General features: G+C 30.7%; 3 protein-coding genes across 8 annotated transcripts; all 3 read left to right on the forward strand.

The window, feature by feature from the left end:
* Positions 1 to 732: 732 nt before the first annotated feature.
* On the forward strand, positions 733 to 3,736 carry LOC130824235 (60S ribosomal protein L15-2-like). Its single transcript, XM_057689154.1, has 4 exons — positions 733 to 893; positions 1,001 to 1,167; positions 2,380 to 2,577; positions 3,335 to 3,736. Exons 1-4 carry the CDS (start codon positions 890 to 892, stop codon positions 3,578 to 3,580), a joined length of 615 nt encoding a protein of 204 aa, XP_057545137.1. The 5' UTR covers positions 733 to 889; the 3' UTR covers positions 3,581 to 3,736.
* A 3,109-nt stretch (positions 3,737 to 6,845) lies between these two features.
* Positions 6,846 to 13,492, forward strand: LOC130824231 (lysine-specific demethylase JMJ26). Of its 2 annotated transcripts, none has more exons than XM_057689150.1 (13): positions 6,846 to 6,919; positions 9,395 to 9,912; positions 10,002 to 10,114; positions 10,240 to 10,339; positions 10,410 to 10,542; positions 10,637 to 10,700; positions 10,801 to 11,443; positions 11,521 to 11,850; positions 12,237 to 12,512; positions 12,690 to 12,762; positions 12,855 to 12,940; positions 13,049 to 13,168; positions 13,269 to 13,492. In XM_057689150.1, the coding sequence occupies exons 2-13, from the start codon at positions 9,400 to 9,402 to the stop codon at positions 13,347 to 13,349; spliced, it is 2,532 nt and encodes an 843-aa protein (XP_057545133.1). In that variant the 5' UTR covers positions 6,846 to 6,919; positions 9,395 to 9,399; the 3' UTR covers positions 13,350 to 13,492. The 2 variants fall into 2 exon arrangements, with proteins under 2 accessions (XP_057545133.1, XP_057545132.1); XM_057689149.1 differs by lacking the exon at positions 6,846 to 6,919 and adding an exon at positions 8,850 to 8,940.
* A 4,459-nt stretch (positions 13,493 to 17,951) lies between these two features.
* On the forward strand, positions 17,952 to 24,187 carry LOC130824281 (leucine--tRNA ligase, chloroplastic/mitochondrial-like). Of its 5 annotated transcripts, none has more exons than XR_009046697.1 (8): positions 17,952 to 18,225; positions 19,602 to 19,746; positions 19,849 to 19,935; positions 20,032 to 20,189; positions 20,841 to 20,994; positions 22,146 to 22,223; positions 22,468 to 22,600; positions 22,707 to 24,187. XR_009046697.1 is itself a non-coding variant. In XM_057689220.1 (4 exons), the coding sequence occupies exons 2-4, from the start codon at positions 22,210 to 22,212 to the stop codon at positions 22,896 to 22,898; spliced, it is 339 nt and encodes a 112-aa protein (XP_057545203.1). In that variant the 5' UTR covers positions 21,010 to 21,375; positions 22,146 to 22,209; the 3' UTR covers positions 22,899 to 24,187. The 5 variants fall into 5 exon arrangements, 1 of the variants encoding a protein (XP_057545203.1); XR_009046696.1 differs by having other exon boundaries at positions 17,953 to 18,225; positions 19,845 to 19,935; XR_009046695.1 differs by having other exon boundaries at positions 17,955 to 18,225; positions 20,123 to 20,189.
* The last annotated feature ends 5 nt before the right edge of the window (positions 24,188 to 24,192 follow it).

The raw sequence follows: 24,192 nt of genomic DNA on the forward strand, positions 1-24,192 counted from the left end.
TAAAGGTGTAAAATATTTACATTTTTACATTATATGTGGGACGCATTTTTTATTTATTCTCAATCTATCTATAAATTAAAACACAGTCAAGTAAAACATTGTTTGATTCATTTCAATATAATTTATTCTCAGTTTATTAATAATAACTTTCATAACTCTTATAAATTTGTAAATAGAAGTTGATAACTTTAATATTAAAATTGATCACATTTAGATCAAAGTAGAAATTTTTTATTGATTTCTTTTCAAAATTATAGATGATCATTTAGTTGATCACTTTAAGGTTAGGATTGGTCATTTTAATGTCAAAATTTATAGACTTTAAGATAATTAATTCATTTTGAGGTTATAAACTTGTGAAGAAGAAATTGATCATTATAATGTCAAAATTGATCACTTTTAGGTCAAAGTTAAAAATTTTATTTTAATTGATAAATTTAAGGTTCACTTTAAGTTGAAGTTAATCCCTTTAATATCAGAATTGATACTTTTAAGATTAAAATTGAATTTTAATTTTTAAATCTAAGGCTATATTTATTTTTCAATTTTTGACTTTTAAGCCGGTCCATATTGACGGTCTGAATACATAAATATCTCTCACAAGTTTTTATGTTGCCCAAAATATAGCACTTGCTCTCTAATTAAGACAAGATCGACTTAACAATAGAAATGTCGCACTTGCTCTCTAATTAAGACAAGATCGAGTTAACAATAGAAATGTCGAACCAAAACTCTTAACTCGGGCCTCTTTGTTTTTATTTAACCGAGTCCGGCCCATGTTAATATATACTTCTGCAATCCAATCATCAAATAGAAACCCTAGTTCCCCCATTTCAATCTTCTACTCCGAAAAAACCCTACTTTCCTTCAGTTCTTCAACTCTGAAATCATGGGTGCGCTCTCTCTCTCGTCCTCCATTACAGTTCCTGTTAATCTAATCTTTTTCTTATAATCATCAATATCTTGATTCATTCTGATTTGTGTTTGTTATTTTCAATAGGGGCATATGCTTATATGCAAGAGTTATGGAGGAGGAAACAATCAGATGTGCTAAGGTTCACCCAAAGAGTTAGGTGCTGGGAATATCGTCAACTTCCTTCCATTGTTCGTGTTACTCATCCTACTCGCCCCGATAAAGCTCGCCGCCTTGGTTACAAGGCCAAACAGGTATCTTTGAAATGGGAATATTGATTATTTGTTTTCCCATTCGTTTGATGAATTGTTACATTCATCTAAATTAATTACTGTTGTTTTATTCAGTTTTTACACATAAGTTTAGTTTGAAATGAATATATTTCTTTATCGTTTTTGAGAGGAAAATATGTTCATAATTCTCTTGGCCTTTTTTATGGGTTACTGAATAAATTCCGTGTACCTTTTCATTTTGTAAATGTTGTATTGGTTGAAATGAGATTTTTTTTGGGTCATATTTTTGGATGAAATAGATATGGTTATGTTATTTTTTTCATTTGTTTTTTCGGTAATTGATTATTTTTTAGAATGATGGTTTGTTATTGGTTGTACACTTGTACTAATGTATTGTGTGGATTAATTTATTAATAAATTAAAATGTATGTAATGTTGGATTTATTATTCAATCAGGAAAATTGAAGTGAATTCCAATATAAATTTGTTCTCAGCTGCATTGTTGCAACTTGCAATCTTCTTGGGTTTGGCTTTCAATAAATGGATGCCTTTTGTTAACTTGAAATTTTAGTGATCTGTTTGTTTTTACCAGATTGCTTTAGAGAAATTTGTTTGTTCTCAGCTGCATTTTGTAGACATTATCATAGTTTAGAGTAAACTCTGTTATTAATATGTTTTGTGAGTGCGTATGATGGTATCCAAGAAAACACTTGGGTTTGCCCGCACTTCTATTTGATTTAGTGTATGTTTCTTCTCTGTAATGGAGTTTAATTGGTTTTTGACGAAATTTCCCTCAATGCATTGTATATTGGATCAATATGTCAAATTTTAAGATTTCAGCTTGAAGTTTGTAAAAGCCCGTTTTAAGCTATATTTGTGGCCCCTAATTATAATAGTAGGTGTGTTGTTTATCAGTGGTGGCTCCTTGATATATATCATTAATGTATGTAATTGGGGATTACTTGTGCTGGTGATCATGAACAGTTTATTGGGTTATCTCCTTTAATTTATATATTTTATACTAAGGTGCAGATTAGGGTAATTGTTAAAGATGGTTTATTGTCATGTTTTGTTACTTTGCTCTCCGGCAATTGTAGCATAATGGGAAAGAATTCTCATTGAAGCTTCATGGTCAATAATTGGATCCATTCCTTTTTTTGCTGATTATGTGTATGTTTCAAAGTTGCCTGAAAGATTATTTGTTGTCGTAACACTTATGTTTTCCAATTTTAGGGCTTTGTCATTTACCGTGTCCGTGTCAGGAGAGGTGGACGTAAAAGGCCAGTTCCAAAGGGTATTGTCTATGGTAAGCCTACAAACCAGGGTGTTACTCAGCTGAAATTCCAGCGTAGCAAGAGGTCAGTTGCTGAAGAGCGTGCTGGGCGCAAGTTGGGTGGCCTCAGAGTTTTAAATTCATACTGGATCAATGAGGTTTGCTCTAACTCAATCTTTTTCTGGGATTTTACTGCGATTATAGCTGTTATTGTTTTATTAAATTTACTAGCAAATTGTGTATGCCAATTTTTGGCTGACTTTAGGATGCAGTTATGATCTTTTTGGATTTCTTGTTTACCTTGTTTCAATCATGATTTGAAGTGCAATAACTACTCCCTTTTTCCCCTTGAATTTGCTCTTTGCATCTTTGTGATGGCTCTAAGCCAAAGGGTAATTTAATTGAATTACAGGACATGTTTAAATTTACGGACATGTTTAGTTTTATGGAGTAGTTATTCTGTAAATCATAGAGTAGGTCTCGTGACAATGTTTGATAGATTTAGCTGATGGGTCAGTTGGGCTGGGTTGGGTTGGGTAATTTAATTGAAGTACAGGACACATTTAATTTTACGTACATGTTTCGTTTTACTAGATGTTACTGGGCTTTTAATTTTTCACTTAGACTTGGATGGGTAATGATTGCATTGGGTTCTCTGGTTAGATGCATTCTCATGTAATTTCTAGCTGTGGGATCAGGTTTGGGTAGTTCAATTTCAAATTTCTGTTGGATGGTGCAAAATTTAACTTGTCAGTGAGCTTTCGAGTTCTTTGTATTGATGAAAGCGTTGATAATGTTACTCCTGTTGAGAATTGAGACTTGTGTCACGGTGAGCAAGTATCACTTCCTGCAGGTGCTAGGCCTTCTCCTTCCAGCCTACCCGCTGATAAAAAAATGTTTTTGTTTCCACCGCAGGATTCTACATACAAATATTTTGAGGTAATCCTTGTCGACGCAGCTCACAATGCCATCCGTAATGACCCAAGGGTCAACTGGATCTGCAATCCAGTACATAAACACAGAGAGCTTCGTGGTCTCACATCTGCTGGAAAGAAGTTCAGAGGTCTTCGTGGAAAGGGTCACCGCAACCACAAAGCAAGGCCCTCTCGCCGTGCAACCTGGAAGAGGAACCAGACTGTCTCCTTGCGCCGTTACCGATGATTTTGATCATCCTCATAAGCCATTTCTTACCATATGTCAGATTTTATTTGAACGGTTATTACTGGCTAGCGACTTTAAATTTACGTATTTCTAAGGTTGAGACTTTGTATCGAAATTTGAATTTTTTAGTGAATCGTACTTTTGCAGTTTTGCTCATTTGGTAGAATGGTTGCGCTTTTTCTTGTCGATCACTTGGTCGCGTTTCGACGTTTGCCATTTTGTAGTTGGATTATTCCTACTAGTTGAATAAGTACTTCTGGGAAGATACACCTGAATTCATGAATTTCTTTTCACTAACATCTAAATCTTCCAACGTGACTTTTAACTTGGTTTCAGAGATTAATTACGCCTTGTTTTGTTGCCAGTAACAAATTCTCAACTGGAGTTTGTTCAGGTAGCCGAGAGACTCTTTTATCTTTTATGGGATGATTTGTTGTCTTCTTTTTCTTTTTAAGACTTAATTATATATTCTATAAGCAAAATACACTAGAGACGATGATGAATTATGTATTTTATAAAAGGGTCAAAACTCTTTTGAGTGTCTGTGTTTGTTTGGCAGCTATGTTTAAAATATAAAAAAACACAATTTTAAATTAGGAAAATTGTCAAAAAGTACTTAATAAATTTATTTTTTTTTCTAAAAAGTACCAAATAAAAAAAGTTTTGCCAAAAATACCTATAAAAATTTTTCTTTTTCAAAGGGTACCAAGTGACGGTTTTCTTTAGTTGACCGTTAAATATAACGGTTGACTGGTCAAAATTGAAAATTCTTTTTCTTCATCTTCAATTTTTTTCCCAATTTAAGTTTGATTTTGAATAAAAAGTAGAGGAAGAAGATAGTGAGGAAATTAAATTGGAAGAGAAATTGAAGATGATGAAGAAGAATTTTCGATTTTGATTAGTCAACCGTTATATTTGACGGCCAATTGAAAAAAATGTTAATTGATACTCTTTGGAAAAGAAAAAATTTTGTAAGGTATTTTTTGACAAAACTTTTTTTATTAGATACTTTTTGAAAAAAAAAATTTAATTAAAAATTCTTCTTGCTCATCTTCAAATTCTTTTTCAATTTAATTTTCTCATTGTCTTCTTCCTTTGCTTTTTACTTAAAATTGAAGTTAAATTGGAAAAGAAATTGAAAACGAGGAAAAAGAATTTTCGATTTTGACCAGTCAACCGTTATATTTAACGGTCAACTGAAGGAAAACGTCACTTGGTACCCTTTGGAAAAGAAAAAATTTTGTTAGGTATTTTGGCAAAAAAAAATTTATAAGATATTTTTTGGAAAAAAAAATTTATTAGGTATTTTTTGACAATTTTCCCTATATTTTATAAAAAACAAAAATATTTATATCTTTTTAAAAGTTCAATTATAATATTTATACTCATGGAAAATACAAATTTTAAACTATCCGACTCAAAACGAATCCGATTTGATAGATACTTTTAACATGAATTTTTGAAGTACTAACAAAACATGTGCAAACTAGTAAAACTAAAAACTAAACTAAACAAGTGTCAAGCGGAACCAACGCGAGACTTTCAAGCGTGACTTTGTGTTTTCAGTTATTCTTATAAGAGACTATCTCTTAAAGAGACGATCTCAAAATAAGAAGCCCACATTATTTTCTTTTTAATTTGTATTAATTAGGCTATTCAGCCGATATAACTAATGCTTCTCTCGGAGAGACGATCTCTCACAACAATTTGTGTTGTGTTTTAAGTCTAGTCAAGTAGTCATTATCCTTGGACTATTTTAGTTTTTAGTTGGTCTTGTATGAAACTTCTTACCATAAGACGGATATGTATAATTAGCTTATTTCTATAATGAATCATTTTAAAACTATAAGTGATTGCTTTAACGCACTAAAGGATCAGTCCAATAGAGTTGGTCTCACAGTGATACCGTCTCATTTAAGAATTTGTGTTCAATTTTTAATCCATTTTACAAGTTTTCTTTCTAACCTTCTTGATTGATTTCCCTCTTTTATTATTCATCTCATTTTGTATGAGATTTAATCATTATAAAATGGACTTATATAGTTAGTCTATTTTTTTAAATAATCATTTTAAAATTCTAAATAATTAGACTAAAATACACGCATTAATCCAATAGAAAAATATAACCATCAGACCATATTATATTGTAACCACATTATTTAACATATCCAATAAAATCTTATAAAATCAAAAAAGATTTATTTTTCTATATCATCATAAAAAAAGAGAATTAAAAAAACATTCGACTTCATCATTTACTATCACGCACTAAAACAGCCTTAAAAGTATAGTTTTACTTTATTTTTTGAATTATAAGATTATAAAATAATTCATTTATTTTATAATGATATAGAAAAATAAATCTAATTGATTACGCTGAGCAAAAAGCGTAAAGATTACAAAAAAATTTCGCTGTTGTAAACCATATAGAAAAATTGAAAGGTCAAGATCACCACGTGGATTAAAAAAAATTGTCTACCGCGTGAAAAAGCCAAAATTTCAAGGTTACACGTGAAATTATCGGCTTAATATTTGGATTTTTATACCTCATAAAGAAACACTTTTCACTTAGAGCATGTCTTGTGAGAGACCGACTTACCATAAAATCAATGGCCCAATTGATCAAATTATAATTTTTTATAATACGCGATCAATAATCGATCAATTTAAGGTCATATTTGATCACTTGAAGGTCAAAATTAATTTCTTTTAAAAGTTATAATTGATCATTTGATTGATCACTTTATATATAACTATCATTTTAAGACTTGAATTGATTACTTTAATGTTGAAATTGAAGACTGTAAAATATTAAAACCATTCAAGGTTATAAACTTGTAAGTAGAAATTAAATTACTTTAATGTCAAAATTAATCTCTTTTACATCAAAATTAAATATTTTATTGATTTCATTTAAAATTTAAAATTGACCATTTTATTGATCACTCTATATAGAATTAATTGCTTTAACGCAAAATTAAAGATTTATAAATTAATCATTAAAGGTTATAAACTTGTTAGTAAAATTGATCACAATAAAATAATTGATCTATTTAAGGTTATAAATTTGTTAGTAGAAATTAATCACTTTTAAGTTAAAATAAAAAATTTTTATTTAAATATTTTAATTAAGGTTTACTTTAAATTGAAATTAATCACTTTAATGTAAAAAAACTGATAAAGGTCAAAATTGAATAGGAGTATTTTACTAAAAAAAATTTTAATTTTGAAGCATTTTTATTTTAAATTTTTTTGCTTTGGCTTTGTTATTTTAAGGTCTCTCACGTTTTTGGGTTCACTTATTCTTTAGCTACCATTTCTCTCATGCATTAAAATTCTGTAAGTTTTCTCTCCATCCTCTTTTTTCTTTCGCTAAATATTAATTACGCTTGAAATTAATCGATTTATCTGATGATAATTCAATTGAGGGCTTGATTTGATCTTGCTTTTTTTTTTCTTGGTGATTTTATAATCATTTTCCTATAAATAGTTATTGGAAATTATCAATAATAAATTAATCTTTAATCTGTTAAAAAAAATCATCTTATTTTTTATTATAAAATTTATTCACATTTAGGATATATTTCCTTTGTATAATTTTAGTAGAATTAATTGGGATGATCAGCAAAATTTGTTTTAATTAATTGAAGATAACAGATTTTGTCCCTTTTCTTTTGCATTTTAGAGGAGATAAATCTTAAATTAGGTTTTTGAAATTTGAAATATATGTTAAAAAGAATATACTCGAATTTTGTTAGATTTGTTATAGTTTTTTAATATATTGCTTTAATAATTTTTAATGATCCATGAAATTTAAAATTTGCTTTAAAATGCGCCGAAAAAATAAAAAAAATGTAAAAAAAAATAGTTAGTGTTAAATCAAGTTGAATTTATTGTGAATGCCAACATATTAACGGGAAGGCACTAAGTGCACACACTTCATAAGCTGAGGAGATATATAACATCTCAAAACCACGTAGCAATGGGAAGAAGAATTCCAATAACTTATAAAGTGTACACTTCATGTTTAATTTGTCGATGTGGAATAACTTATCCTAATAGTATGTTTTGTGAGAGACCGTTTTTCAAAGAGATGACTACAAAACAAGAAGCCCGCATTGTAATTTTCTGGTTAATTTGTATTAATTATGCTACTTAACCCATAAAACTAATGTGTCTCTCGGAGAGCCCGTCTCTCACAATACAACAATTTGTAACAGAAAAAAAAATAACGTTTATTTTTTTTAAAAAAATTAATTAAATCTATTTTTAAAAATTTAATAATAATAATTTTAACGGGACTTTTGACTAGTAACTAATTATCTAAATTAGTGCAAAAAAAATTTAGTAAAACTAGAAACTAAGTAAAACAGTGTCAAGCGGAACCAACGGCGCGAGACTTTCCTGTGTGCTTTTGTGTTTTAAGTCTAGTCAATGTCTTTGGACTATTTTAATATTTAATTCTATATATAGTTTTCTTTAGAACCTTCTTAATTGCTTTATTTTTTAAATGACATGTTATGTAAAATACTTCTATTATTTGTTAGATGTATATAATTATATATTTATGTGATGTTATTTGATTTATAATCTATCAAGTCGTTGTATTTTTTACTTTTTCTATTTTATTGTAATTAACTTGTACCTAAGGATAGTTTCACACGTTTCAATGCACTAATTTAATTGTTAATATTTCTAATTATACCCATCGAAAAATTATAGATACTAAAAATTAATAAAATTCACATATAAATAGTATCAAATTATCCAGGGGTGCAACTAAAAAATAAAAGTATATATGACCATATCTTTAATGCACCCACTACCTACATCATAGAAACACATCCAATAGTATCTTATAAAATCAAAAAGATTTATTTTTCTATATCATCATAAAAAGAAGAATTAAAAAAGAATCTTAACTTTATCATTTATTATCACTGAAACAATGTAGAAGTATAATTTTTTTTTAAAAAAAGTTTTGGACTATAAGTTAGAAGGAAATGAAAAAATTAGACGAGAAAAAAATTGAATTCTTGAATCTTAATAATGTAGGAGTATAATAACAATATTAAAGAATATAAATTTAAAACTATAAAATAATTCATTTATTTATACAATTAAAAAAGTAAATCAGTTAATTCAGTTGAATTATTCCCAATATATAATTATACTATAAATTTTTTTACTTTATAGTACTAAATAGTAATTATTACCCTAAATAAAAGGCTTATAATTTTTTATCATAATAATCCCGTTTTTTAATGGATCTTTTTATATTTTATTGCATTTCATAAAAATACACTTTTCAGTTTTCGCTTAATCTTTACCTACCTTTTTCTCTCTTACATTAAAATTCTGTAAGTTTTCTCTGCAATCCTTTTTTTTTTTTGTTTCATTCACTAAATTTTAATTGCGCTTGATTTTATCGAGTTATCTGATGATGATTCAATATTGAGGGCTTGATTTGATCTTTTTTTTTGTTGGTGGGTTTTATTGACTGTAAATCATTTTCAATTTATTCTGTTTATTTATCCGTGTTTTTTCGATTACAATGTTGTAATCCTAACTGAACTCATTCAAATTTAGGGTTTAATCTGTTATGAAATGAATTAGGTTAGATTTTATATTGCTTAATATTTTTTTGAATTGGTCGTATGAATCTTGTATTTTGTTGACAGTAACTGCATTCTTATTCCGGTAATCGGTATGAAGAATTGGGGATGGGGATAAATTGTTTCCTTGGAAATTAGTCATTTTTGGTTTTATGTGATTTGATTAGTTTACTGAATTAACAATTCGTGACTTTTTCAGAGAAAATGGCGGGTTTAGTTGCGAATAATCGTCACCTGAATATGCAAAAGGGGGTTATAAATTCATTTGATTTCTCCATGAAACGGAAGCTAGGAGAATTTTTACAACCAGAAGTCGAACAAAATAAAGAAATTCATGATAAAGAAGATTGTGCCCTAAAGCATCGTCGTGTTTCTAATTTGGTTGAAGATTCTTGGTCTGATAGTTCAGAGGAAGGTAATTGTGAAATAGATGACGAGACAGACGACATGGATTATGAGATCTCGAAGGTTAAAAGGAGTAAACCAAAGAGTAATCTGGCAAAAAAGAAGAAAAGCAACAGATCAGTGGCTATGAAAACTATCATTGTGGGCAAAACTAAGCATTTTGAGCCTAATAATTGTGTAAATGTGGTTGATCGTACGAGTGAACCATCTCCTTCCTTTCAACTGATTTCTTCCTCTCAAACCTCAACCAATTCTTCATCGAGCACTGATTGTGATGATAAATGGGCGGAAATCTCGACCAACAAATTAATGGTAAGGATTCGTGTCATTACAATCTCAAGTTAAGCCCTGTATGAGTGTATTTTGAATTGAACTGATAATATGCTTTAATTTGGTGACAGAGAAAACAAAAAAAGCAGTTCAATTGTCATCAGTGCAGGAAAAGTGATAGACGTGCTGTTATTCCATGCCTCAAGTGTTACATGCAATATTGTTTAAGATGTGTTAACCAGTGGTATGCAATTTGAGTCTGATTGCATTTTTGTATTTCATTCCTAATCAGCAAGAGTAAGGTTTTGTAATCCATTAATGGGGGTAATGGAATGTTGTGTTCTTTTTAAACTTTTGTTGATTATATAGGTATCCTGAATTATCTGAGGAGGATATAGCACAAGCCTGCCCGTTCTGTCGAAACATTTGTAATTGTTATCAGTGTCTGCATTCAGCAGATATAGTCAAGGTCAGTATCTTTGGTTGTGTGTTCTTAATCTAATTGTCGATTAGTCTAACTTTTGCCATTTTGATATCAGATACCAACGGGACAAGTCCTCCCACGAGATGAGGAAGAACAACTCACTTATCTGGTTGAATCATTGTTGCCATTCATAAGACAGATAAATGTTGAGCAGTTTCGAGAATTAGAGCTCGAATCTAACATATTAGGTGTGCATTTTATACAATTTATTGGTACTTGTTGGTCTTTATTTAACTTCCATTGTTCCCAAACGGCAACTACAATGCTTTCTTTTATGTGTAGGTGTTATCGTGAGCGAAGATCGCATACAAGAGACATCGTGCACTGACGATGAGCGTGTTTACTGGTACATTCATTTTTCAATTATATTGATACAATTTTCCCTTCTTCATTTTGTAAAGTCATTCGTCGAATTCTAGATCTAAATTCCGTTGCTGCCTTTGCAGTAATCAATGTGCAACTTCGATATTTGATCTTCATAGAAGTTGTCCGAAGTGTTGTTATGAGTTGTGCTTGAGTTGTTGTCAAGAGATTCGTCAAGGGAAGCTCTTAGGGGGTCCTGAAATAGTTCCACATCAATATACTTCAAGGGATTTTGATTACATGCATGGTGAAGATCCTATACCAAGTTGTTCGCCCCGTTCTACTGAATCTGTCAGTGCACCAAGTTTATGGATCGCTAATGATAATGGTAGTATTCCCTGTCCATCAAAAGATCGCGGAGGTTGTGGCGATGGAGTTCTGGAATTGAGGAGAATTCTTCCTATATATTGGACTCAAAGCTTGCAAGCTAGGGCAGAATTGCTTGTAAAAGACAAGAGTACTAAGCAAACTCTTTCAAGACGGTGTGAAGCACGATCTCCTAGAAATTCAAATGATCATTTGTATTGTCCATCTTCCAAAGAAATACTTGCTTCGGATGGAATAATTCAGTTCAGGAAACATTGGGCCAATGGTGAACCTGTGATTGTTCGAGATACCTTGAACCAAACACTTGGTTTAAGCTGGGAGCCGAAGGTGATGTCACGAGCACTTTGTGAAAAAACGGATTCTATTATTCGAGCGATGGATTGTTTATCTAACTGTGAGGTAATCTTTAATGCATGACCATATTCCTAATCTTGCTGAAGTTCTGAGTTCTGACTTGCTGATTTCAATGATTGCAGGTAGAAATTAGTACTAGAGATTTTTTCAAGGGATACATGGAAGGTAGAAAATATGAAAATTTGTGGCCCGAGATGTTGAAGCTTAAAGATTGGCCTCCATCCGACAAGTTTGAAAATCTTTTACCCCGGCATTGTGATGAATTTATTAGTGCATTGCCATTTCACGAGTACACAGATCCTAGAAGCGGTATTCTTAACCTCGCTACTCAATTGCCTTCAAACATCCTTAAACCTGATCTGGGGCCAAAGACTTACATAGCTTATGGAATTGCACAAGAGCTTGGACGAGGAGATTCTGTGACTAAGCTTCACTGTGACATGTCTGATGCAGTATGTCTTCCTTTCGTGTTGTCAAATATTGCTTTCTTAAACAAAGTTGACGTATCCTCAACATTTTATTACCCCAATGCCACCAAGAGGCTTCCTCCTAATGTGGGTTTGGGGTCGGATGTACTGAACCTTACCCTTGTTAGTGATGACAAAGAGGTTGTTAACCCTTAAAGGTCATCCGCAATTTCAAATCATATCATATAAATAGAATTTGCCTCTGTGTATGAATGAGTAGTTTAAGAAGTATTAATCAACTAATGAAATGATAAACAAACAGACCTGAAGTAATGTGGACAATTTGAACTCTTGGGAGTTGGGTTAGGTGGTAATATAATTTGGTCTTCAACTTGTTTCTTGATTTCCAAAATCATTTTCCATTGACGCAGGTAAACATCTTAATGCACACGGCTGATGTTTCTTTAGATGACGATCAATTAGCAGCAATTGACACGATAAAAAAGAAACACAAAGCTCAAGATCGAAGAGAGCTACAATCCTCCCGAGTGGTTGATGAAGAGTTCAATCTTGACTCGTGTGTTTCAACAGAAAACGGCGCTGCTCTATGGGACATTTTTAGGAGGGAAGATGTACCATTCCTAGAAGATTACTTGAGGAAGCACTACAAGGAGTTCAGAGACGCTTATTGCTCTCCTGTGGAACAGGTAATTAACGATCAATCCTTGTAATTTTCTTTGATCTTGAGCATTGTGTTTCTTTCTGGTCATGGCAATCATAAAACTTGAACGTCACCCGGTGCAACACCCATTTTACGTGCTGATATTTACTTGCATCAATGAAGAGGTTCTGGAAATAACGTTTCAATTTTCTTCGATTGTCAGGTCATCCATCCCATACACGATCAATCATTCTACTTGACCTTAGAGCATAAACGAAAACTGAAAGCGGAATATGGTCAGTATGCCAGATGAATTTCATTTCATGTTATCTATTTTACATGATAAATTGTAAAAAAAAGGGCTAATTGTTCATCTATAACTTTCTAGGGGTTGAAGCTTGGACGTTTGAACAGAGGCTCGGAGAGGCAGTATTCATACCTGCTGGTTGTCCCCATCAGGTCCGAAACCTCAAGGTAATACACCTCATGACCTCAAGCATATCAGACCTTTTCTGTGCTTGAAAAACTCGTAATTGTGTCTTACAATTAACACAACTAAGTAATCATATGCTAATTCCGCAGTCTTGCACAAAAGTAGCAGTAGATTTTGTATCGCCAGAAAACCTTGGACAGTGTCTCCAACTCACAGAGGAGTTCCGAAAACTACCAAAATTCCATAGGGCTCGAGAAGACAAACTCGAGGTAAGAAAGTTTTCCTTATTCCATTTATAAAATGGTATTTGTATTAGCTCTTGCCGTAATCAAAGCCTAACGAAACTCGTTTTCTTTCTACATTGGCCAGATTAAGAAGATGATTCTTCATTCAGCCAACAAAGCAGTCGGACGTCTAGAAAAATTGACTTTTGGGTTCTCGTTTTATTAGTAGTAACGCTCCATTTGAGTCTCAGTTTTGTATAGTAGAAAATTTTTGCTGGTACTAAATTGGTACCTGGATAATATGATGTATATTCAATTTATGAAATAATTTTCTCAATAGATGCAGAAAATATTTTATTTTCTCTAAAATACTTTTGCTTTTATTTATATCTAAATTAAGTGTTGAAATTAAAAAAAAAATGAAACAATAGAAATGATGTCAAATTCAAAAATTAATCTAAACATAAGTTTTGGCTTGATAAGGCAAAGCGAGAGATCGTCTTCTAGTGAAATAAATTAAAAAAAATTATATGCTAATAATTTGTATTAGTTGATCTATTTAACTCATAGAACGCGTCTCGACCATGGCATATGATGTGAGGAAGAATAGGAAACGAAGAGAAGAACAAGTTTGTGAATCATGAGTTCAGAGGGTAGAACATAAAACCACAACAAAAAATAAAAATGTCTTATAATTAAAGGAAATGAAAAGAGTATAAAAGTAATTGTTTGTCTTATTCAATTCGCTACAATTAATTGTTTGTCTTGTTTCATATATTTTCGTGTATAACTTATAATCTCTATTTTTATGTACAAATTAATTTTTTTTCATATTTTTCACAATTTTCTTTTATCTATTTATTTTTGCATTACAACCACAATCAAATTTTACAAAAACATTTATTGGAAAAACAAATCATTGGAATGCCAAACATACTACGTTTCATTTAACAATTACTTTTTTGTCCCTTTAAAATTACATCAAGGTTTTTGGTATAAAGATTAAGGATAAAATCAATCAGAAATGGCAACTCGTTGGCTCACTTGATTGCAAGATGAGACTCGACTTTAGCTAATGAAAAAATATATATGAATCCTTTTCTTCAACATAAAAACTTGTATGCGGCCACTTCATGTGTGCGACCAAAAAAAATTTTATACTTGTCTAATTAAAGCCTTAAACCATCAATTTTATAACTTAAAAAAACAAATCTAACACTTAAAACTCTTACTCTTACTTTAAGACTCAACTTTCCTTCTTTATATACTTAATTTAATTTTCTAACTATCAAATTCAATCCTTAAAACACCCGTATTCTAATTCTTAACACATTTACTCCAACCTTTAATTTTATATTTGACTTACTTACTCCAACTGTAAGATATTCATTGTAAGACTTAAAATGTCTATTCTAACAATTTAAAATTTGTCAAATCAAAGACTTAAAATGCTTATTTTAAAGTCTAAATTATCCAACTTTAAAATTATGAATTGAACTTGTAAATAATTATATTTGTCACACATAAGATTTGTTGTTTCTCTAAAGCTTCATTACCTTGGTGGACCTTAATTTACTCTAATTGATAGTGATTCCTCTAAAAAAAGTACATAATTTTAGTTTCTAATTAAAGTAGTTTTGAAAAGTTGACTAAAGAACATTTCCTTATGTTGGGATTCGAAGAGGTTTAAAACACATTTTGAAAAATCCAAATCCTTGGCAATGATACTCGTGCCAATTCAAATGACACACCTACTTTTCCAAGTTTAACTCACTTTTCCTAACGGTTATAAAATACCAAGTATTCATGTTCATCAACTACAAATCTTTATTCATTAAGAATATAATTGAAAATACAAAAAAGAATAAAAAAGGCATTTTCATGACATTCAAATAAAATTAAAAAACCAAACATTCAGTATCTGATATATTGAATTAATTTCAAATTGAATAATTATAAATTAGTTTTAAAAAGTAAAATAAATTTAATCAATATAAATCAGTTTTTATCGGTAAAAGTTAATGTTAATTATTAATTTTAAAAAAAATATATTAAAAATAATTACAATCTATTTTGATTCATAAAAATCTGTTCAGTCAGTAAAATTATTTGAATCAAAAGCATTAAACATGTAACTATATGTACGTGCTTTACTTTAAAAGTTTGTTTAGCAAATAATTTTCTAATAAATCTTTAATTGAGTTTTTTACTTTTATTTTTTATGGTTAAAAAAATTTTTAAAAAATTTCATTCGCAATAAGTTTTTTTTACTATTCACTTTTTAATTAAAAATATTACTATCATAAAATATGACACATTCAACCAATGATTGCAACAACCCAATTGCAAACCCAATTGCAAAAGTATCGATCTATCAACTTAACTATATCCCTGACATAAGTGGACTAATGCACAAAAACAATAAAGATTTTTTTCAATTCTTATTCTTTTATATGGCACGGTCCAACCAATTTGGAAAAATTAAAGAAATTATTTGGCAAATAACTGATAATTGATAGGTAATAGTTGATTAATGATTATAGTGACTGATTTGACAAACTAATTTGACCAGTTTATTTTAAATTCGCTGCAGCTTATTTTTCAACCAACTAATTCATCAAACACTAACAATTAGGTGGTTTGACAACCCAACCATTTATTTATATTAAAATAAGCTAAAATTGCTATATAAGCTAAAGATTTTTTTTATAAGTACTTATTTTTTTCATAGTCAATATTTTTATCAGATTAAACCGCAAATAACTTTGGTTAATAGTTATTTACCATCATCTTATTGTATCTTTTTTATTTGCCATCATTCAGTGTTTTTATTATTTACATACTTAAAAATATTAAATAACTACCCTCTATGTATATTTTTTCTTCCTATTTATTTTTCGTGTAGATTTCAATTTAAAATTTAAAATTAAATAATATCAATTGCTTATTTTTAAAAATTCTAAAAACTTGATATTTAAAAACTTAATATTTAAAAATTCAAAAAACTTGATATTTAAAAACTTGATATTTAAAAGTTTTACGAGACCATCTTATAGTGAGACGACCTTAAAACATGAAGTCCCATAGCTTAAAAGTTTTTATTATTGGACTATTTAACTTTAGTATAAAGTATGTCTCATGGTGAAACCGTCTAATATAAAAATTTATGTTTGAAAATATATATTAAACGAATCTAATAAGATTTAGATGTATATGTTTTTTCATATAGATTGATGAAAGATCAATATTCGAAAATAACATATAAAAATGAAAAAAGTACAAAGTAAATATCCCAAATACTTGAGATATACATAGTTAAATAATTAAAAACCTCTAATAATTAAGATTATTAGATATAAATTTTCTTAAATTATTAGAGGTTTTTAGATTTATTATTTTTAAATAAGAAATCATATAGAACTATATAAACAAGCTAAAAAGTTAACAATATAAAAATATTAAGTTCAATTATAAAATATGTTTTAAAATTCATGGTAGATCTTAAAAGTTTCATAAAAACATCTAAATCTTCAACCATTAACAAAAAGAAAACAATGAAAACTTTCACAAATTCAAGTCAAAGATTTATTTCACATTTACACACATAACATAATATAGAAATTTTCAAATAATAATAGAGATGAAATTATAAAACTTACAAGCAAAACCCTTTACAATATAAGGATCCTTCAAGAATTCTTCAAGATCTACAAACCAAGTTAACCAACCAACCCTAATGGCTTCTTCAATCTCTCACCTCTAAAAAAACAAAAACCTACATCAATTCACAACCTATTTATACCCAAAAACTGTTGGGCTTTAGGTTTTTCTTAGTGTTACAAAGACAAAAATACCCTTGAATTATTTGTTGATTATTTTGTTACCATTTTGTTTTATATGAGACCGTCTCATCATAAAACGGGCCTATATGATTAATCTATATTTATATTAATTACTTTAAAATTATAAATAATCACTCAAATATACATCAATCAGTACAATAGAACTAATCTCACTATCTAACCATCTTATTCAAAAATTTTAATTTTATCCATAATTTTGGTAAAGTGTGACACGTCACCAGCATTATCTTATGGGCTTTTTCTAAAACTTGCATTAAGCCATAAAGAATCCAAAACCTACATACATACTTCATCAGCTCTCCCTTCCCCTAATATTGAATTTACTTGTTTTCGTATGTTTTACTTTATTTACATTATTTTTTTTAATAATGACTCAATATCTTTTTTAATCTCATTCGAATACTTTAATTCTTTTTTAATTTCATCTACACAATTCATTCTCTATCTTTATTTATTATTATGATCCACATTTTTCCTAACAAACACAGACTTTTTCTTTAATGCAAATCTATAAGTATAGAGGGAGTATTTAATTTCTCACAAACTATTAGGAAATAATAGCTCATTTTGAGATCAAATACATACGAACTAACCGTGACTACAGTTAGGATAAAATTTAACCTAATAGTGATAAATTGTAATTTTAAAGTGATTAAATGGTTCTCTTTAGGCTTATTTTCGAGCAATAATTTTTAAGTGATTTGTTTGTAAACCTTTTTAAATTTAAAATAATATAATGTTACTATACATTTTGTCTTGAATTATTTTTCTTAAGTGAAAAAAATTATTTTTAAATATAATTAAGAATCCCATCAAAAAAATATCACAACAAATTCAAAATCTTTATTCCCCTATATACTAACTTGCCGACCCTATTCATAATTTTATAACCATTGCTATTGCTCTTAAAAACTATACCTTCAAAACTATAGAAAAGTAAATATTTCTATAACCAACAAAATAAAATAAAATAAATAGTTAATAAAATATTTCATTTTTCCTTTTGCAATATTTAGGGAAAAAAGTGGAGTGTCAACTGTCATTATAGAAATAGTATTAGAAGAAGGGTTAGTGAAACTAAAGGGGAATTGGGTAATGTAGAGGAAGAGAAGAAAGTGGAAGAAGTGAAAAGGGCTTATCCAATTCATGAAATTGAGCCAAAATGGCAAAAGTTTTGGAATGATAATAAAACTTTTAGGACCCCCATTTTCTAGATTATCTTCCGTGCAATAGAATCAGGTAACCATCTTCTAATTCAACATTATGAATTCTGTTTGTTACTAATGGTTTTTTTTTACCGTTTATTTTGTTCCATCAATTTGTGCTTATGATTATAGACAATATTGTCTTATTAAATTGTTTTAGAGTTGTTAGTGTGAGATATGGACCATTATTTGAAATGGGGTTTTCAAATTTGTTTCATCCTAATTGTGTGTTGTTTCATTAGACAATGTTCATCCAATTTGACAGAGATAATGTTGCTTGGTGCCAGTTATTGCTATTAACTTTGAGTTCTATCATTGATTGTAATATTTCTATCTAAGGTGATTTCTATTATTGTAACTCGACGAGAATTGGGTTTTGTCTCGGTTAGAAAACAAGTAACACTTTATTTGGAAAAGTTTTTGGGTTTGATTTTCCACTAGCCCCTTCCTCAACCTTCCACCATGTTATGTGAATGTGAAATGGGTATTTTTGATAACTTAATTGTTGGAAAAATAACCCCAGTGTGATCTTATATCGAAAAATTAGGGAGAAGTTGACTAACATATCGAAAAATTTAACATTAATAATTAACTTTGTTTCTCTTAATGCAATAACAAATTTGAGATATACCTGAGAAATTTCATGCCTACATTCTTGCTTGAAGTGGTAAGTCAATGTTAACAATATAAACTTCAAGTGAAGGGGCTGTACTTCTGTCAAAAGATATGGAATACGAGGCAATGAGCTATCCGAGCTATCTCAACAATTATATTACGCTGTAGTAATGAATACATTCAAATCTTTGCCATCTCAGTTATAGGCTTATAGGGGTGTTTGGTAGTTGGCTTTTACATTGACTTTTTGGTTATGTCTTTTGGTTTGCCAGTTGATCAAGCAACCAAAAAATATTTGGTAAATGGCTTTTAAGCTCGCTGAAAAGCCGACTTTTATGCCGGAATAAAAAACTACTCTAGTTAGCTTTTTTGTTGGCTTTTGGCTTTTTGACCCACCATTACCTAAATTTACCAAACATCTTTATAAACAACTGGCTTTTTCAGCTAGCTTCAAAGTTAACAAAAACAGTCAGCATTTTCAGCTAGTCAAACAAGCCAATTAAAAAAGCCAACAACTAACAGCCAATTGCCAAACATCCCCAATCTGGGATGCTCTTGCAGTAGTATACTATGCTGTAGTAACGAGTTCTTTCAAATTTTGCTATCTCAGTAGTGACATTAGGTATGATCTAACACTATGTGGCTTATTTTGACTGGCTTCCTGCTGTTGGAACTTGCATAGTGCAAAGTTGCTTAAGACTGAGATAACATTCGGGTTTTTTAAACTATGGTCAATGAGATCATTGCATCTTGGTTTTCTTCCTGAGTTTTTGAGTGGGTTACATTTTTTTACAGTGGAGCAGGGTTGCATGTTGGTCATCCATTAGGATATACGGTTACTGATATTCTGGCAAGATTTAGAAGGATGCAGGGTTTCAGTGTTCTGCACCCGATGGGATGGGATGCATTTGGGTTGCCAGCTGAACATTACGCTATTGATGTATGTTTTTCTGATCCTAGAACATGGTTCATATTGTTCTACTGTTAGTTTACATTTCCCGTTTGTAAATCATGGTCATCAACTGGGATGCGTGACAGATAGGTACCCACCCTAAAGTTACAAAAATGCGGAACGATGTGGACACAATGGATATTTCTTCAGCTTCTGAAAAGAGGATTGGGGTATCAGGTCAGTGATATGCCAGTTGCCATAATCTGTTATATAATTGTAGACTGTAGTTCTCCTGTCCTGTATTGATTTATAACAGAAAACTATCATTCACAGGCTGAAGTTCCTGCCAATTGGTGTCCTGCTCTTGTCCTATATTAAAAGAACGAATTTTCATTGATTGATTTGTATGAACTTTTACTTGCAGCTACTTAGTATTGGCACCTGCGCATCCCTTGTTGGAATCACTAGTATCCACTGATCAAGCAAAATATGTATGTCTCTTTGCTTCAATATTTGAATGAGTTCTATAAGTTTCCTGTATACAAACATTCTATTACCCAATGCCTTTTAATGGCTCCCAATCTATGGGGAGTTTGTAGGGTCGGATGTACGCAGCCTTATCGTTTTTAGTTGTTAGTTATGACAAAGTGATTATTTCCCATTGAGATTGACCCTTGGTAGCAAATAATACTTGTGACTTCACATGAAGTGCACATGTTGGCCATTATGTCAAAAGCAAAGTATTATGAGTCTTGGACCTATCGAAATAAGGGGCGTAGCTATTCTCGGCCCGTTTGGTAGGTGGTAATAAATGATGGTAATGGGAATGAAAAACTAGTGTAATTTTGGTTGATAAATCTCTTGGTTACCTTGATGGTCATGCTTGTCTAACTTCAATCATCTCATTTTCTTCATTAAATTCATTCCAAGGCATTTTTATTGGGAGGGGTGGTATTAGGTGGTAATGGAAATTTGTAAAAACAAAACTTTTTGTGATCAAAGTTTCTCATTACCATGGAAATGATATGGAACTTTTGATGAAATTTTACACTAGAAATCATTCCCATTATCACCAACCATTTAGTACCATTAACTAAATGGGTCGTTCTTGTCTTAATTTGAGTTTATTGTTCTATATATAGGTTGAGGAGTATAGAGAGCTTGCCTCAAGGAAGAGCGATCTCGAGAGGACTGAGCTTTAGAAAGAGAACATTGGGTTTTTACTGGTTGCTATGCTAAAAACCCGGCTAATGGAGAGCCTATTCCCATATGGGCGGCAGATTATGTTCTAGGAAGGTATGAGCTTACCTTGCTTGCCGTTGTCTTTAATTGTCTAAACTTGCTAAAATTTAAGGATATAATAAGGGAAATCAACTTTTATGGGGTCTTGTTAGTTTGCTGACGCTATATTTTTGTCTGTATGCAAGCTATGGTACCGGGGGGAGCCTATACCCGTCGTATTTTTAGATGACACTGTTAGAGTATATAACATTTCTTGGGGCCTCAACCATCAGCTTAAGTAAATGGTTGAGGCCCCAGGATATTTTATATACTCTAACAGACACGGGTGAGCCGGTTCCTCTTCCGGAACGTGAATAACCTCTGAAACTACCTGAGTTGGATGATTTTACGCCTACTGGAACCGGTGAACCACCATTGGCTAAAGCAGTGTCTTGGGTATGCGTTCACTTGTCTCTTTATGTGATCATGTGACAACTAGGAAACATGCACCAGTTCTCTGAATCAGCCTAGAACTTGTCCCACTACTTTTATGTAATTCTGTTTGATAATCTTACCCAATTTGTTAAACTTCCAAAATAGAAACGGTATTTTTAGTTTTTTGGTTTTGGATTATAAGGGTTAAAGTAAATGGTTCATTAAATCATGTGCAAGTGCACGCCTTATTTATGTGAAATTGCACATTACCTTTGTTACCAACGGCCAATCGGAAACAACCTTTTTGTTAGTCTTATTGCTAAATAAAATTGAACAGCTTTGTCCGCTTCATAAGTGCATTGTGAAGGTCAGTAGAACAGTATTCTTGCGCAAGTCCTTTTGAGTTTGTAGGAGTGAATGAGATAATTAGATACAAATCTGTTCAGGGCAATCCGTAATGACATAAATTAAACACGCCCTTTTTATTTAGCTATGAAAGGAGTACTTTATTATTAGTTTTCTTGGAAAAGAAATTTCCTAATCACTCTATGCTATGAACTAAATTAGTGATACAACCAAAGAAGATAATATAAGCGATAACAATGTAACATAATTCGCCAGTTAATTTACCTTTTGAAGTCGTGATCCACTCAAATGACCCTAAATGGGCCAAAATCAACGATAATTCACTTTTTTCATTCTTGATTCGCAAGGAGATTAGTAAATCATGTGACAGTGAGCGATGAACAGAAGAGAAGAGAATACTTTATGATGTGATTGGCTTCTTGTAGGTTACTGAGGAAATTGAAGCAACTCTGTTTAATATTGGTATCTTGGCAATGATGGATTTCATAAATGTTGTGTATAAGGTTTGTCCTGCTCACTTTACACTTTTATTTTCCCTTTGAACAATTTTTAAATGAAAACTCGTGTCTTTTTTGATCTTCGGTATAATATTTTCGAGATGTATCTTTGGATTTGGATGCCAATGATATCTTTGACATCTTTTTCCCGTCTTTCATCTCATTTTTAGTAGGTTTTCACTTGGCTTGATGTCAACCTAGTTGAAATTTTCTTGATTTTTGCGACTTTCTCATGATTCCTTTTTTTCAGTGAGACCGATATCCAAGAAACAGTCTTCGAGGCTTTTGTTTTACGGCTATCACCATATACACCAAATATTTTCAAGGAGCTTTGGTTTCGCCTGGGTTACTCGAACTCACTTGCATACGAGCCTTACCCAAAGGTAAGATTTATGTACTTCATCGACAAATTCTTTTCTCGATTTCACAATTTTTGTTTTGAAAAGATATTAGTACCTCTTATTGATTTGAAGTTTGCATATTTGAAAGTCAATGGAAACTGGAGGAGCTATTCAAGTAGAGGAAGCATGTACCGAAGAAGAAGCTTTCAGATTAGCTTCCACAGACAGAAAACCGTCCAAATACTTGGTCGGAAAAACCATTAAAAAGATGATTGTCGTCCCAGGTAAGATATTGAATGTGATCGTGGTTCCTGAAAACATCAAGGTGGGTCAGCGATGATTGAATCCCTTTCCCGAATCATATATGCATTCAACGAATGTTCTTTCTCAGTCGAAGCTGATGAATACGTTCCAAACTCTCGTTTATCATTGGAACCCAGCATGGAACATATAGATTTAGTAAGCATCTTCACATCTTCGACTAATTCTTTTTAATGAATAGAATTCATGCATTTTGATGTGTTATTATTGACAGTAGTATATAGATCATTTGTCTTGTATATCCGTAAACTATTTATTACTTCTTTTTGAGTTTACACCATATAACTTAATAAACTCTCACGCTTTCTCATATGGAATAGAGAGTGGTAGTTGATAGTTTATTTTCTTTGGAAACCATAGAAATATAGCCACAATTTCTGCAACTGCAAAAATAAAGCATGTGACTATGAATTGATTTGTGGTCATGGAGCTGTAAAAATGAATCTACTTTCCCATGTTATGGAAACAATGTGTATCTTGGTGACTACTTATTATTTTAAGTTTAAAGGGTCTGTCTTATGACTGTTGGCCACCTGAAAATATTAATTGATGTTTTTAGCTTTTATGTTACTAGTTTAACCCAGTAATGGAAATGTTTGGTAAAAGGTACAACAAGTTTTGTACAAAATCATTTTACTATGAGACTGACTCATAAAAATAACTAATTTTTTTTATTGGTCTTTTTAAGATTGTAAGTAATCCTTTAAGACTATATATTAAGGTAATCATTGGTCACTATAAGATTGTAAGTGATTACTTTAAAGTTATAAGTGATCATTTTGAGATTGTAAATATACATTAGACTGATTTAATAGAATGGTTTTACTGTGAGACCGTTTTATCTAAGAATTTGTCAAGTAGTTATTGACTGTTTATTTAAGAAAAAATGAATCAAAAAGACAAAAGCCAATATAAAAACTACTGGTAATAGTTTTTTGGTTTTGGCCTATAAGTTAGCTTTGCAATTTCTTTAAAGTCATTTATCGAATACATTTTAACAGTATGACCAACTAAAATGCAAAAAATGAAAAGGCAATAAAAAAAGCCATCTACTAATCACATCCAAAGCATTTACACATTTTCAACTGTCTTAAGGTAAAAAATAATATATACTTTTATATAATAATTTAATCTTTGATATTCTTTTTATTTATATGGAGTTTTAAATTGATATTTTTCTTTTTATTTATATGAAGTTGGGATATGATTAGTCTTTTGTGTCCAATAAATTTGGAATTATTAGAATTTTGGACTGATGACACAAATCATTCATTTTAGGTTTGTTTGAGTAGGAGAAAATCAGTTAAAACCCC

The sequence above is a fragment of the Amaranthus tricolor genome, chromosome 9, assembly GCF_026212465.1.
Source record: "Amaranthus tricolor cultivar Red isolate AtriRed21 chromosome 9, ASM2621246v1, whole genome shotgun sequence".
Lineage (NCBI taxonomy): Eukaryota > Viridiplantae > Streptophyta > Magnoliopsida > Caryophyllales > Amaranthaceae > Amaranthus > Amaranthus tricolor.

What these genes read in the sequence shown, in the direction of transcription:
- LOC130824281 (XM_057689220.1), top strand. An exon ending in CATACGAGCCTTACCCAAAG is followed by an intron (nt 22,601 to 22,706) that starts GTAAGATTTATG and finishes CATATTTGAAAG; the next exon opens with TCAATGGAAACTGGAGGAGC.
- LOC130824231 (XM_057689150.1), top strand. Translation starts at nt 9,400, where the DNA reads ATGGCGGGTTTAGTTGCGAATAATCGTCACCTGAATATGCAAAAGGGG. An exon ending in ACTGTGACATGTCTGATGCA is followed by an intron (nt 11,851 to 12,236) that starts GTATGTCTTCCT and finishes CCATTGACGCAG; the next exon opens with GTAAACATCTTAATGCACAC. An exon ending in ATTGCTCTCCTGTGGAACAG is followed by an intron (nt 12,513 to 12,689) that starts GTAATTAACGAT and finishes TTCGATTGTCAG; the next exon opens with GTCATCCATCCCATACACGA.
- LOC130824235 (XM_057689154.1), top strand. An exon ending in TTGGTTACAAGGCCAAACAG is followed by an intron (nt 1,168 to 2,379) that starts GTATCTTTGAAA and finishes TTCCAATTTTAG; the next exon opens with GGCTTTGTCATTTACCGTGT. An exon ending in ATTCATACTGGATCAATGAG is followed by an intron (nt 2,578 to 3,334) that starts GTTTGCTCTAAC and finishes TTTCCACCGCAG; the next exon opens with GATTCTACATACAAATATTT.